Below are 16,951 nucleotides of genomic sequence, written 5' to 3'. Positions count from 1 at the left end.
ATTTAAAAATTCTATTAAATTTTTTTACTCGAAAACATTCTTTATTGGATCTTAGGAAAAAAAAAAAAAAACAAGTTGGCGCCAATATATGAATATATATGTAATTACCTAAATACAGGACATCTCAACTATAATTTTTTTTATTGGTAAATAATTCTATTGTAAATGGGTACTAATTTAGATATTTTATAACATTTCTTCAGTTTATATAAAAAAATTATATAAATATTTTATTATTAACTATTAAAAGTTAAATGTCGAAGTAATAATATTAGAAAAAAATTAGTATTATATTGTTCTATATATGTAACCAATGGATGAAATAATAAAAGAAACGAATGAAAAAAAAAACTATCAAAAAGAATCAAATTTATTAAGAGAAAATTGTTTAGATGGTGATAATAATGATAAAGTTTGTAATAAAATACATCAGTCAATTATTAATGATGATAATAATGGTGAATCAAAAATAATTATTACTCATTTTAATGAACCAAATTACTCAAATTCCATTGAAAATGTATCAACAAAGAATGGTATATCAAGTTTTATTAGAAGTGGTACACATCGTCTCCGTGATTCAAGAAGATGTTATGCAATGCGTCAAAAATTACTACAAAATAATTTAAGTAATGAAAGTGTAAAAAAATGTGATTCTAAGGAACAGTCTAATATTCAAAATAATTTACAAACTATATCATCACATCATTCAAAAGATAATTTTATAATAACATCATCTAAATCTACTTTAAAAAGATTATCAAGTTCTGTTAGTTCACTTATTGAAGGAAAATATATCTTTACAACGACATCATCACCAAAGAATAAAAAAAGTACAAAAGAAAATAAGAATGATAACTTATTCCTAGTTACAAATTATTCTGTTTCACCTTATAATCATAGTAACAATGTAAGAAATTCTATTAAAAAAAATTTAAATGATGGAGATTCAATTCAATTTGTCGATACAAAATTATCTGCTCCATTTGAAAAAATTATTAATAAATCTGATGAAAGAATAGAAGAGAATAGTAGTTATTCATTCAAGGTATTTTTATATAAATATATGCATACATTTTTATTTAGTAAAATGGCTTTTTATATTTTTTAATTTTACATGAAAAAAAAAGATATTTATAATGTGAAAGCGAGATATGTTTTAAATCATTCTTTTCTATTTAATATAACTTATAAGAAATATATTTATATTATAGAAATATTCTTTTATTACATATCTTGTTATTTTTTTTAAACAAAAAATTAATAATTTTTAAATTGGTTTTTTAGGATAATACATTAATTTGTAATAGAATTGAGAGAGAGAACAATCCAAAAGAGGGCAAAAAAAATATCTCTCAGTGCTTGGGAGGAGCAATAAAGGTAAAATATAACAAAATAATTTCAATATACCTTTATATTCATATAATGATATATATAGTTGTTTCTTAGAAACATAATTTTAAATTAATACCTTTATTTTTAGACATCATCTCTTGTTGATATACAATCTATTGAAAAAAACTCAATTATTCAAGGAGTATCTTCAGAAACAAAAATAACTGTTCCAGTATGTTTAAATATATCAAGATTTTTTCTTTTTCTTTTATATTTAATTATCAGTATACATTTTAAACAATTAATTATATTAATACTTTTATTTTAATTCTTTTTTTTTTTTTTTCTAGAATATGTGGTTTAAAAATTTTTTCTTTGGCCGTAAGAAGAATAACAAGAAGTCAATTGAAAATGTATCTACGGAAAAGATAAAAGTTTTACCTGATAAGGATTCTAAAAATGTTGAATTTTTTACTAACGATCAGGTAGGTATTTATTATAAAAATATTGATAATAGTTAAGAAAAAAAAATGTTTCTTTCTATTTTAAAGTTAAAATTTTTTTTTTCTTTAATAAAAAAAGGGAAACATTGAGCAATTAAAATTAATTATTAAACTTAAAAATATTTCAATATAATTATATTGAATAAGAGAACATTTAAAAATATAAAAAAAAAGAATACCGTATAATATTTCTTATGGTTAATTTTTTTTATTAATTTAATAATTTACTGTTACCTGGTAGGTAATAAAACTAACGAATTACCGTATAAAAGGTATCTGTAAAATAATTTTTTTTATTATTTTACATAAAAATATTTTTTTTCAATTTAAGTTATATATTTATATTTTTTTTAAAAGCTATTTATAAGTTTCATTTTTATATATTTAAAAATTAAATAATTATTTATGTAAAAATTTCATTTATAAAAGTTATTCATTTATAAATTAAAGAATTGTAAATTATTATATAATGTTGAAGAAGAAAAAAATTTCTTTTTACTTTGTAAATGATTTATATATTTTCATTGGATTTATTTTGATTACCTAAACACTTATGATTCACATTACTTACACACCATCAAAGTAATATTGTAATTTTAATTAAAATTTATAAATTAAATGAAAAGATGACAACTTTCTTTAAAGTTTTATATTTAATTATAATTTTAATTATTAAATCAAATTTTTCATTACTTTCCACATCCTTGACATTGGTATTATTAATTATTAAATAATTCTAATAATATATTATTATCATTTTTATAATTTTAAAAAAATTGTCATTACCATAAAGGAAGATTTGATAGTAATATACTTTATTTATTTTTAAAAAAAATCATTATTTTATATATTAAAAATATTTATATTGATACAATCATTATACAAAAATATAATACCATCATCTTTAATTGTTATCTCCTTTTCTTCTTCTTTTTCTTCCCTTTATTATAATACTTCTTTTTTTTTAAATAAATTTTAAAATATTGAAAAAAATACATTTATATTTTAATACTATTTTAAAATTTTCTGCACTTTTATCATAATGTAAAGATAAATAAATTTTTAACATCATTAAAAATAAAATTCACACTTTAATTTTAATATACAATTTCAGACTAATATTTTGTTTCTTTTAAAATTAAAATTGTTTGCATTTTTTTTTGTATTAAATTCTTTTCTATTAAATTATTATAATTCTTTTCTCAATAAAAATTTATTCTAGGCATGAGTAAAGTTTTAAAAATTTATGAGAAAAGTTTTATTATTTTTTATATATAAGTCTTAGTTTTCTTTTTATTTATAAATACAATTTAATTCATTCTTTATTCTTAGTTGATTGTTATTTAATATACAAATTGTGTAATAAAAATTAATTTAATAACTTTTTAAAAATTATAATTTTTTTTTTTTTGTAATTTTTTAATATATTTATATGTGAAAAATATACATTTTATTTAAGATTAATATTGAAGATAAACTTTTAATGTTTGACTAATATAAATAATGATTTCATTAAATATTTTGATTTGTTTTTCTCACATTTTTAATTCCAACTTTTTAATCTTTATTTTATATAAAAGCATTATTTAAAAATTTTAAGAAAAAGTTTTAAATACAACAAATATGCTTAATAAGATTTAATCTCCTTCTTTAAATGTATTCAGTTCCAAGGTCATAGTATATTATAGTGTGATAAAAGTAAAAATTTATGAAAAGCCAATATGAACATACAAGTTCAGAATGTGAGTATTTAATGATGTGAATATTAGAATTGAAAAAGATAAAAATTCTCATGCTCTTAAAGTTTCAAATAGTGAATGAATATTAAAGTCAATCCTTAGTTATACATAAATCCTATTCTTTTCAATTTTTGTACCATGCACATACATTAAGATATTTCTCAATCAACGCCCACTTTAACTTATTATTATCATAAAAGTGAATTTTAAAAAGTCTATCCATTTTTATTAGCATTAAATTTAAATATATATGTATTAACTATACTTTTAAATCTTTTAATTGTTTTCATTATTAATAGAAAAAAAAAAATTTTTTTTTTATTATATTTATATAAATTTATTAAAATTAATCTACTTTCCTATGTTTAAGAGTAAATTTAGCTAGAAGATAAAAATTTTATAATAATACTTTTTACATTTTATTAAATATTTAATTATAAATACTAATTACTATCTACAAAATTTTATATATGATTAAACATATCATTTCAGATATATTTATAAATTTATATTAAAACAACATAATTTTTTTTTTAATATTAATATTTTAACTGGTATTTTTGTTAAATATTAATTAATTATTAAACAAAGAAAAAAAATTTATAAAATTTTTTTACATTTAAATAAAAATTTTTTTTATGTTAAAAATAAATTAAATTTAAAAAGTATTATGATTATCATTATTAGTGTACTGTATCTAGGATTTTATCTTTATGATGCTCTATAGACCATTTTAAAAGTCAATTACATATAAAGTTCGCTGGTGATAAATAATTTTGGGATATCCAGTTGAATGACAAAAAATAATTATAGCCATACTTTCACTCTTTTTTTCTTATGTGATACTTTATAAAAGTAGTAAAGCTTAAGACCATATAAGTGCTTTTGAAACAATTTAACAATTTTTAAACTAATAGCTTATATGTTTTTAAAAAGTTTAAAATTATTATCTTTTAAATACTTTTTTTTTTTTTATAAAAATTATGAATAAAAATAAAATAAAGTTTTAAATTATATCATAAAGTTAACTTGTATAATTTTTTTTTACTTTGATTACTTTTAAAATATTAAGTAATTAGAACTTTTTTAATATTTGTATTATTAATTTAATATATTTAGTAATTTAACAACTGAGCAATATTTAAAATTTTAAAATATATATATATAGTGTAAACTACTATCATATCTACTTTTTATTTATATTTTATGTACACCTATCTTGTATAATAATAAAGCATTTGTGGATATTAAATGTAATTTTTCTATATATTACTATTTAATATAAATGGATATTTATTTTTTATCAGTTAAATTTTCTTTTTTGTTTATTTATTTCTTATTTACTTTTTTTTTCAATTTAATTACTAAACTGTGTTAAATCTTATTTTTGTTACATTTAAAATTATTTTTTTATTATCATTTAAATAGTATATATATATATATTTTTAATTCAATATTACTTTTTATAATATATTATTTTTAATTTAAATACTTTTTTTTTCTATCTTTATAATATAAATCTTATTTGAGAAAAAATAAGCAGAAATATAAAATTTTTTTTTTTTTATAATATAATGTAAGATATATAGATAAGTTAAAAGCATATATATATTATAAAATATTCCACCAACGTAGACATAAAAAAGAAATGGTTATATAAAACAATTTGGAAGGATTTTGTGCGCGAAGAGTATTTAAAATTTAGTAGTTAAAAGGACACTGATAAAAATGATAGAATTTTAAACTAGTATCATATACTAAATACAAAAAGCGTGTGTCTTTATTTTTATACGTTTTATTCATCCTCTACTATGAAAACCCCTACTTTGGTTTAAAGATATTTTATTTTTAAAACCATCACATATCTTAAAGCATGTGCATAGTATAACTTAAAGTGTTGTTATACCCCCTTCCTCTATGGTACTCCAGCTTTATTTTCTCAAATATCCACTTACTATTTATCATTATTTTACTCAATATATATATATATATATACCTACATACACACTTAAATGGTTAAGTGTATAATATTATATAATTTAAGTATATCTTTTTCATTATTTTTATATATTACTACCGTTAATTCTTACCAAATAAATATTTTTGGGGTCTATTATATTATAAAACTTTTTTAAATGTCATTACTATTTAAGGCTAAAAATAAATTACTTTCTTAAATTAAAATTAATTAATAGAAACAGAATTTGCCTTATCTATTTGCACATTTTTTATCCCAATACATTTTATTATTCATCAACTATATTTGTGATATTAAATTAATTTTCAAAGTATTAAGGGAAGATTTTTTTTTTTAAAGAATTATAGGATTAACATAAAGATTGTATTTATAATAATATATATATATATATACATAAAAAGGTAACGTATAGCCAAGGGAGTTTAATAAGTTATTTTCACTCCTACTTAATAAATTAATAAAAAAAAAATCTTTTATTTTGAGAAAATATTTAATGTACATTTATTTTCCAAAGAAATTGTATATTTATAATTAATATTCTTAGAAAGACTTTTAACTGTATTTTAACTTTTTCATTTCTTAAGATTACTTTCAATAATTAACTTCTACCATATTTATTATTTAGTAGTGCTTTAAAATATAATGTTAATTATCATTGGTCTTTTGACAAATTTGAAATTACTATGAAAACTATACTTTCTCAGAATAAACTAAAACTTCCTCACAACTGCGTACATAATAACACAAAATTTATACAATTTATTATAAAAGTTAATTTTAATAAACATATTTTATTATTTAAAAAAAAATTTTTTTTTTTCTATTAAACAAATCTTTTTTTCTATATTATTTAAGGTTTAGCTACTTAACTATGCTTCAAAAAAAAAAATTTTTTTTTCTCCTTATAATATAAAATACTTGTATTATTATTAATATTTTCTCAATTTATATTTCTTAACCTCAACTTATATTAATTTTGTCTATCTTTTTTATTTCATTTTTAAAATCTCATCTTCAAAGATAAATCTTATATAAATATAGACATCTTTATACATATCTATATATATATATATATGTATGTCTTAAGTACTACCATATGAAGCTTGATTGAATTTATAAGTTGTTTCGATATTAAAAAGTACATCTATTTGGTAAAATAAAATTTTTATTAGAAATTATCATAACTAAAAATATAAATGAAATATTTAAAAAAAAATTTTTCTTTTTAAATTAATTATGTATGGTTAAAATTTTTTTAAAAAAAAAGATATGTTTTAAAAAAATTATTTATAATTACATATTTTTATCAAATGATGACAATTTAACAACTTTTTCTAAATATATATATATTTCATTATTATTTTTTTTTTTTATCAAAATTCATTTATAAGTAATTGAAATATAAAATAGGGATTTAATATTTGATAAAAAAAAAAGTAGGATAGATCATAACATGATATAATATATATTTTTACAATATTTGTGTTTAATAAAAATTGTTATGTAAATTGACATAAAATAATATTAAATGAAATCCTCCAATATGAGAAATTTTATATATATTGACTTAATGAAATGAAAGCTATCCTTTTTAACATTTTGCCATTTCATTAACTACAAAAATTAATGTAATTTCAATTAAATTTTAAGATTCTAACTTTATAGTAGGATTTTTTTTTTGTTATTTATTTGTTTACCAACCATAGAAATATTTTTGTTATTTTTTTTTAAAAGCGTTTTTATTTTCCAATTCAATATAACACTATGTTATTGAGATTTCACATATTATTAGATAGCATTTTTATTGCATTTTTCTTAAAAAAAATTCTTCGTGGTAGATATATATATATATATATATATATCTAGATATAATTTTTTTGCCTCATCTGAAATAAATATACGCCTGGTTCAATATGTATTATAAATGAGTCAACCATGTAAGTGACAATGTTGATAATATCGGGTTAACATTCTTTCCATATTATACACATATGTTATTAAAAGTTCTACCATTTAATATAAAACTTTTGATATTAAACAAAATTTTTAGCCAACGTCATTTAAATATATATTTATTCTTACACTATTTTCAATTCTCTATGTTCGTCATAAATTTTTAATACGCTTTTTTATTAAATACTTTCAAATATGATTCATGTGATAATTATTATTATTCTTTTTTACCTCCTCTTTTATGTACTTTTTAATTCACTGAATAGATATCAATTTCATTTTGTGAATATTAAAAAACAAAAAAAAAAAAAGGTAAAATTATATATGATCATTAGTCGCGTAAGACTTTTAAAGCTTTTATATACCTTGTTTATTTAGTCATTTTATAATTTCACTTATTTGTTTTTGACGCACTAACATTTCAAATACAGATAAAATAAAGCGCTATTATTTTTATTGTTTTTTAACTCATCAATTACAATTAAGTATGCCATTTTGTATTTTCATCAATTTATAATGTTATCACATTTACTATTAGTGATATAAATTATCCAATGAAATTTAATTATAAAAAAAAAATTTAACAAATATAAAATTTTAAAAAGATAAAAAAAAAAGAATCATTAAGGTATGACTATAACTTTATTAATTTATGGATTCTAAAATATATGTTTTTTTCTTGTCTAATTAATTTTTTTTTTTCAATAAAGTCAAAAATAAATAAAGTGTCATGCATTGTTTAATTTATAAATTTAAATACATACTCTTATTCTTACTTTTTTTTTGTCCATATTATTACAAGTAAATTAAGTATAAAATAGCATAAAATTATAATATTTATCCATTTATATATATATATATTTTTTACTATTTGGAATATAAATAAACATTGTTTAGTAAAATATTATTTGTATATATAAAAAAAGAGCTTCTATTTTACTAAAAAGCTCTTTAATTACCATACAATAAACAAAATTTATATATATAAAAAAGATAGAAGCCAATTAATATCAGCAAATCTATCAAATTACATATAGTAATGTTTTTTGTTACCACGTGTCCTTTTCAATTCTAAAAGATGAAAAAATCTTCTTTTTTATATTTATATATAATAATAAATGAATGTTTTTTAATAGAGTTTATAAAGTCATTAATTTTTTTTTCTTTTTTTTTTTAAAAAAATAATAAGAAATAAGAAAAATAAAAAAAAAAAAAATAATAAAATTTTTTTATTTTGACAAAAATAATAAAATTTTTTATTACTTTATCGATAAAAATTTTTATCTATTAAATTTGCTTAAGTTTTTTTTTTTTTTAATACTTTGCTTTCATGTTTTTATTCGTACTCTTATCATATAATGAACTTCTAACAACATCAAATAAAAACTAATATAAATTTTTTTTTTCTTTTTTAATATAATATGGTGATACAGCTTTACAGGGTATATATTTATATATGTGTGGTATAAAATAGTTAAAAGAAGCTAGTGTAAAAAAGTCTAGCCGCAGGTCCAGTATAGCCTTACTACGTTTGTATAAATATATCAGCTTTTTCTATATAGCAGTCCAAAGTTATACATAGTTTTCATATATTGTATACACTCTAGATTTATTCTTCACTTATCAGTCTCTTCCACAATGTGTAATTCATCAACTACATCTACTACGCTTGTTACCGCGGCCTACCATGACTCCTTTGAATAACACCCGATGCCATTTTCTACCCCTTTCATTTTAAAGTACTCTTCCACCCTCATTTTAATGTTTATAATACACATTTCTTTTATAATATTCTTCATTTAATTTTATTAAAAAAAAAAAGAAATTTTTTTTATTTTAAATTAAACTTATCACTATAAATTTTATCAAATTATAATTCTACTATAAAAAGTAATTTTTAATCACATGTTTTAATGATAAAATATATTATAAATTATATAATATAAAAAAGATTATAGTTTATATTATTTAAAAATTTTAAAAATTTGTTATAATATATATAATTTAAAATTTTACATAAATTATGTTAATAATATAATTTTTAGTATTATTTTGTTTTATTAAAAATTGATCCAAAATTGTTAATTTTTATTTATTCATTAAATTTATATATACATATATATTTATATAAATATATTTTATAAATTTTTTTTAGGGAACCAACAAGTCAAATCTCCTTGTTAAGTCACTAACCGGCCCCATTAATTCAACATATCCAGGAGAAGATAATTTTCAACATCAAAATAATACTTTACCTTTAAAGGAGACAAAATTTTTTACATCAGAATCGGCTTTCTGTGATAACTTCACGGTCACAAATGTGCCTTTGCATAAATTATTCATAGGAAGTTGTAAGTTTACATAGTTTTAAATGTTTGCTAATACACCATTATGGTAAATAAGTGGCATTCTATTGTTTTATAACGACATTCAACATAAAAGTACTCATTAAATAAAGTCAAAATGGTTTTTATTTTAAAAATACTATATATTAAAATATATAAAACATTATATTTATTAAAACATTTTTTAAATGTTATTAATTATAAAAATATATATATATATATATATATTTTTTTATTATTAAATCATTCAATATATGATAATTTTATTGAGAATGCCCAAAAAGATAGATATAATAGTATCCATGAGCTTAACCGATAATGCGCACACAAACATTATAAAGATAGTTTTAGTTATGTCGTATCATTATTATTCATCATCATCATACCAAGATTCATCAATATATATTTATATATATTATAAATATACATACTTTTTTTTTTTTTAAAAATTTTTAACATTCTATTTAATATTTTTATAATATACTTTTTTTTTCTAGCTTCTGTATGTTTCCAAGCGGATCTTACTGCATCTCAGGAGAGTGGAAACAACGAACAACAAAATCAACAAAAAAATAAACCGTCTTTAGAAACGGAAAAAGACTTATCTTTTTTGAGTATAATGCCAACACTATTAACAGCTTCAAAAGAAAGTGATCTAGAAAAAATTTTGAAATGTGATATTAAAAGGAAGCCGTTTCAAGTATGTCATAATAAATTGATTACTTTATTATATTTTATATTGCATATATATATATTTCTTTCTTTTTTTTTATTTTTTAGAACTTTCTAGAACAACAATTTTGTGTAGAAAATTTAAATTTTTATTTAGCTGTTGAGGAATATCGTAAAATACCGGATGAAGAATTAACGAAAAGGAAAGCTGTTGGCTTACAAATTTTTGAACGCCATTTTATAACACATAGTGCTGAACCAGTAAATATTGATAATTCAACAAATAGAACAATAAAAGATGCCGTATTAGCAGGAAAATTTACTTCTGATTTATATGATGTTGCTCAATATCAAATATTTCATCTTCTTAAATATGATTGTTGGCCAAGGTATTTAAGAGTTGCATCAGCAGAGGATAAAGATGCACTTGGTTTAGAAGATTCTTCCGGTATGTTGTAATATAATTTATTTTAATAATAATATAATTTTTTTTTTTAGATAACTATTCAAAGAAGGTAAGAAAAATGAGGAAAATAAAGAAAAATTTATGTAAATAAAGAAAATATCTTATTTTCTTTTTTATCATAAATATTAATTATAAATTTTATGAAAGTTAAAATAGTTTGTTGAACATATTATACTATTTTTAAATTACATATCATCATAATATATGCTAACAGCTGCCACTTATTATATATTCGTTAGATAATTTAAAATTAATATATTATGTTGACAACTACGATATATATTTTAATATTTTAGGGCATTTTTTTTTTTATCTTAAATAATCTAATTTTTAGTAATAGAATAATAATTAATGTTAACAATATATATATACTTTTTTTACGCTTTATATAACATTAATTTTTATTCTATTAAATAATTATAATTTTATAGTAACAAAAATTTTTATAAATAATAGAATAGTAACATTTTAAATAGGGTAAAAAAAAAATATTTGTAAATTATAAACATATAGGAAACCAATTAATATACTTAGTCTCAAGAGTATTAAACATGATGGTCAAAAATTAATTTACAACTATTTATATTCTTTCATTTCTTAATAAAAAAAAAGCTTTTTATTATAATAAATAATTAAACTTTTTAATTTTATCATTATAGTTTTCGGAATCGGGGAAAGATTCAACGGAATTACAAAGACCATTAAGGCAAACACAGGAAGTTGATAAATTTTGTACATTACTTAGTAACGATGGATGTTCTAGTGAAAAAATATGCCTAAAAGATCCTGTAAGTTAATATTTATATAAAATATTTATGTATGCCTTTTTTTTTAGCGTGAATCTGTAGCAAAATGGATAGCAAATATTGCTGTAAGTTATGGAATGGATAAATTTGCCACAGAAGTTGTTGATGCACAAACAGGAAGTACAATAGATCCAGCAAGGCAAGCAGTTGATGCATTACATAATAGATGTGTTAGATTAGTTTCTGTAGTATTTGTGACAGTTGAATTTTTATCACCAAATGCCACTGTTAAATCTAGTACACCACCACAACCAGCAAGAGTGGTTACCGTTAAAGCAAGGCATAGCCTCACAATTGGGAGTGCTATTCGTCCACTTTTTGCTAAATATATGATAGATCCAACACAAACGGCTATTTGTTTTTGTGGTGGAGTTGATCAAGTACCACCAAGAACACAACTTGGATCAATACCACCAAGAAAATTAACTGTAATGACATACCAACAATTACAAGAAAGACAACAAATGCCAAAAAAAGATTTGCAAAAATTGGATATGAATGTTTCACCTAATATGTCACAAAAAGATCAAAATCTTCCTTTCCATCAACATGGTGATGTTGCATTTTATGTTCAACCAATTGATAATGATGGTAAAAGTCATAAACATAGTGCTATCCGTTCTAATAGTTCAAATCCTCGTTCTGAAGGATCATCAGCAACAGAAAGTATAATGTCAAGATTTCGTAGAAAGGCAAGCCAAGCTGTAGGAAATAAAGATTCTGATCAAAATAATTGTCAAAATAATTCATTAAAACCAAGTAACAAACTTTCAGACACAAAATTGGCAGTAACACACACCAGATCTGGTATCGCAACAAATAATTCACAAAATAAAGGAGCTGGTGGAAGAAAAAATTCAACACCAAAAAATGATAATTCATCAAAAAAAACAGTTATGTCTTCTATGGATGTACCATATTGTGGAGAAAATCAAAAAGCTGATGAAGCATTTATGATACAAAAAAATGAATTATTAAAAGAAGAGGTAAATTAATATATATTTTTAACATTAATAAAAAGATCATTTTAAGGAGGAATTAAAAAAGAAAAAAGAAAATAAAGAAGTTGAAGTTTCAGTATTGTCGGGTTCTCAAGGAACAAACGGGAATTTGGCGCATGTTCCAGCCATATATGCATCAGCCGTTCGTAGTGATAAGGAACCAGTATCAACATCTAATTGTCCAGACACCAGTTCAAGTTTAGGTTGGCAGCCAGCTGATTATGTTTAAATATTTATATAGACGAAAAAAAAAAATTAAGTATTTAAATTTAGAAAGAATAATTTTGAATTGATTATACCCAGACTTCATGTAGATATATATACATAATTGCATTTGATGTTTCTATATATTATATATGTATACAGAAATGTATGTGTATATATAATTTTTTTATTTCAAAAATTTTTTCATCTCATCAAGTCCCAAAAAATAATACCCTTTCATTTAATGTTTATACTCGTGTCTATTGCTTTGTACTATATATCATAATAATTATATAATTTCTAATACCTTCAATTAAAAATTATTTTTTGGTCTGCTAAATCTGGTTTATATGGCTTGCCATATTAATAACAACAATTATTGTATTATTTATAATAATGCTTATAAATATATTTGAGTTATAACTAATTTACTCATTATATTTTTAAGATAAAAAATAATATTTTTTTTTTGTTTTAAAAAAAAATTATTTAAACCTTCATAACTTTGCCAGGTGGCAAAAAAAAAAGTTCAATTAATGTATCCGTAGGGCCGCAAAGCTAAATTAGTCATTTTAACTTTATGTTTCCTTCTGTTTACAAATTTTTTTCTATTATATATTTTAAATTAAAAAAAATGTAAAAAATTTTTTTTGTAATTTACAAATATTGTCTTAGTATGAAAAGAATATTTTCCATTAATTGTCAATATTATATGAAAATATATTTCATTTTATATTAAAAAATTTGACATTTATAGGCAAAAACTAAGACTATATCAATTATCCACTACCTATCTTTTTTTTTTTTTTTCTAAAAACTATTAAAATGACGAATGCTGTATCTACAATACACATCATAAGAAAATTATATATATAAATTTTATAAAATAATTATTTATTTCATCAAATGTATACTTGAATTTACTGTATTACTTCTTTGTCCAAACATTTTATAATTTTTTTTTGTCCTATTAATTATATCATTTTCTGTTTTTTATTAATAAAAAAATACATTTACTTTTTTTATCATTTTAATTTTAAAATAGTCAATTAAAAAAATTTATTTAATAGTTCTTTTTTTTTAAATTGCTCATAAATAAACTATCTAACATCATATTTTATGGTTAAAAGAGAAGTTAAAATTCTTTTAATAGAGGGATAATCTTTTTTAAATATAGTACATTTAAATATTATTAAGTTTATCAAAAGGTATCTTTAACTAGAAATATTTATATTTGAGATTCTAAATGTTAAAAAATAATCCGATAAACTAGTTTTTAAAAATTGTCTATATAAAAAAAATATTTTTAAAAGATAGAAGAAATAATGCATAATGATATGATAAACATATAGGAATATAAATTATTTATATATATATATTTCTAATGTTTTATTCTACCAAATTATATTATATTTTCTTAATTTATTTTTCATTATACATTAAAATATATAAATCAAATTGGATTCAATCATCATTGAATAAATTTATCTATCTTCCTGAGGTTTATGATTTTGATATATCAGAAAAATTTAATATAAATGAAGCTAGAAATTATTGTAGTAATTTAGGTGGAAAATTAATAAGTTTTACAGATAGTGATTTAAATATAGATTTTAAAAATTGTAAGTTTTGTAAAAAAATTATTTATAAAAAAAAAAAATTTGTTTTCAAAGATTATTTAACAACATTTATAACTTCTGCTATTTATCAAAAAGGAATTTGGAAATGGGATGATCAAAGAATTGTATCATCTCATTATAATATAACAACAAACATTGGAAGATGTTTATCATTTTTACCAAAAAATAAAATATTTACATCAGTTGATTGTAATGACATAAAAAACGCATTACCATTATGTGAAAAAAATATTGCCATAACATGTCAACTGGAGAATGGTCAATATTTTGGTAATATATCAATAACTAAAAATAATATTACATGCCTCAAGTGGAATGATAATAGTTTATTAGTTCATGGAATTTTATTTGATGAACAATTGTATTGGGATCATAATTATTGTAGAAATCCCATAGGATATACAAAAAAGAATGCTTGGTGTTTAGTGGAAGAAAATAAATATGAAGAGTGTCAAATTCCCTATTGTAACTTAACATTACCTTTAGTAAACAATAAAATAGGATTTGATATAAATAGTAATTTAAATGACGTCATTTGTGGAGAAGGTTCACTTCCATGTAATTTTTTTGATAATTTTTATAATTATTCTAATAATATTCAATGTATACCAAAAGAATTTTGGTGTGATTATCAAAAAGATTGTGACAATGGAATGGATGAATATAATTGTGAAAATTGGTTAAATTCTTTTGTTAAAATTGGTAGTTATAAAATAATAAGAAATATTTCTTATATATGGAGTAATATTTTTCATGAACAATCTGTAATACATTTTTACTTATTTTTTTATATTTTATAAATATAATTTTTTTTTTAGTGTGCAAAAAAATGTTTAGAATCTTATGAAAGAAATTGTAATTCATTTTCATTTAATTATGAGGATAATACATGTATTTTAAGTAATTTAAATGGAAATGACTTTAATGAAAGTAATATTATTTCAAAAAATAAATCATTATTATATTCAAAAATATATTCAACATCTAATAAAATGACTATTAATAATATTTTAGAAAAATGGAATAAGTGTGATGGTATAAAATGTCAATTAAATGGTAAATGTATAGATGTAAATAATATTTGTAATCAAAATAATGACTGTTATGATAATGAAGATGAAAATTTTTGTTATGATTCATTTAAAATAAATTTTATACCAAATATAGTTACAAAAAATTTTGAAGAAGGTATTTTAACAGTATATCTTGGTTCATTAAATATACCATTATGTCTTAGTAATATTCCAACAACAATTAGAGAAAAAATTTGCCCTAACTTTGTTATAAGACCATATATAGGTGATAAAGAAAAAAAATTAAAATTAGGAAGTATATGTTACAAAGGAGAATGTTATTTAGATAAAAATCTTAATTGTATAGAAAAAAATAATTTAATTCGTTGTAATGATATATGTGGTCGTCTTCCAAATATATCATCAGCAATTAGATTACGTTGCCCACGAATAATTGGTGGATGCTCTGCTAAACCAAATGAATCTCCATGGACAGCAGCAATAAGATTAAAAAATCCGGACTCACATCATTGTGGTAGTGTTATAATTTCTGAATATTATTTACTTACTGCTGCACATTGTGTTAGGTAAAATTATATAATTTATGTAAAAAAATAATATATATTATAATTATTTAGTGATATTGAAAAAAACTTATTATATATAAGAGTAGGAGATTATGACAATAAAGTAATTGAAAGTCAAGAAATGTCAGTTGAAATTGAAAATATTACAATTCATCCATCATATCAAAATATTTTTAAAAATGACATTGCTATTATAAAATTATCAGAAAAATTAAATTTTACAGATTCAGTTAAACCAATATGTTTACCTCCAATTAATTATAAATTTGAAAAAGGCCATCAATGTGTTATTAGTGGTTTTGGTCAAATGGATGATTCTAATAATGATAATGAAAAATATTCACAGTTTTTTCAAATTGCAACTATACCAATATTAAATTTAAATAATTGTAAAATGAATAGTTATAATATTCATTTAGATAATAATACAATATGTGCGGGATATGAATCAGGAAATATTGATGCATGTCATGGTGATAGTGGTGGGCCATTAGTATGCATGTATGAAGGTAAGTATAGTAAATAAATATAATATTACAAAATATTAAGGTATCTATTATCTTGCTGGTATTGTAAGCTGGGGTGAGGGATGTGGTAAAAAAAATAGTCCAGGGATATACACATCTGTCAGTAGTTATATTTTATGGATTGAAAATATTACAAAAACATTATTTTAATTATAATTTATCATTATACATCAAAATTTTTA

The 16,951-nt window shown here is 19.9% G+C and overlaps 2 protein-coding genes across 2 annotated transcripts; both read left to right on the top strand.

Annotated features, from left to right (window-relative positions):
• Nucleotides 1-313: 313 nt before the first annotated feature.
• SRAE_X000042300 (Regulator of G protein signalling domain and Regulator of G protein signalling superfamily domain and Regulator of G-protein signalling, domain 1-containing protein) lies at nucleotides 314-13,027 on the top strand (the record flags this gene model as incomplete). Its single annotated transcript, XM_024644766.1, has 11 exons — nucleotides 314-1,048; nucleotides 1,288-1,380; nucleotides 1,484-1,567; nucleotides 1,686-1,820; nucleotides 9,664-9,859; nucleotides 10,351-10,553; nucleotides 10,634-10,973; nucleotides 11,024-11,040; nucleotides 11,651-11,779; nucleotides 11,827-12,783; nucleotides 12,830-13,027. The coding sequence occupies 11 exons, from the start codon at nucleotides 314-316 to the stop codon at nucleotides 13,025-13,027; spliced, it is 3,087 nt and encodes a 1,028-aa protein (XP_024510292.1).
• Nucleotides 13,028-14,386: 1,359 nt separating this feature from the next.
• Nucleotides 14,387-16,919, top strand: SRAE_X000042200 (Tequila; the record flags this gene model as incomplete). The annotated part of the gene is made up of 6 exons (XM_024644765.1): nucleotides 14,387-14,624; nucleotides 14,676-15,406; nucleotides 15,461-15,572; nucleotides 15,657-16,242; nucleotides 16,294-16,751; nucleotides 16,792-16,919. 6 exons carry the CDS (start codon nucleotides 14,387-14,389, stop codon nucleotides 16,917-16,919), a joined length of 2,253 nt encoding a protein of 750 aa, XP_024510291.1.
• Nucleotides 16,920-16,951: the final 32 nt, after the last annotated feature.

Source organism: Strongyloides ratti (genome assembly GCF_001040885.1).
Source record: "Strongyloides ratti genome assembly S_ratti_ED321, chromosome : X".
NCBI lineage: Eukaryota > Metazoa > Nematoda > Chromadorea > Rhabditida > Strongyloididae > Strongyloides > Strongyloides ratti.
Note: the sequence above shows the minus strand (reverse complement) of the source record. Positions and strands in the feature narration are given on the sequence as shown.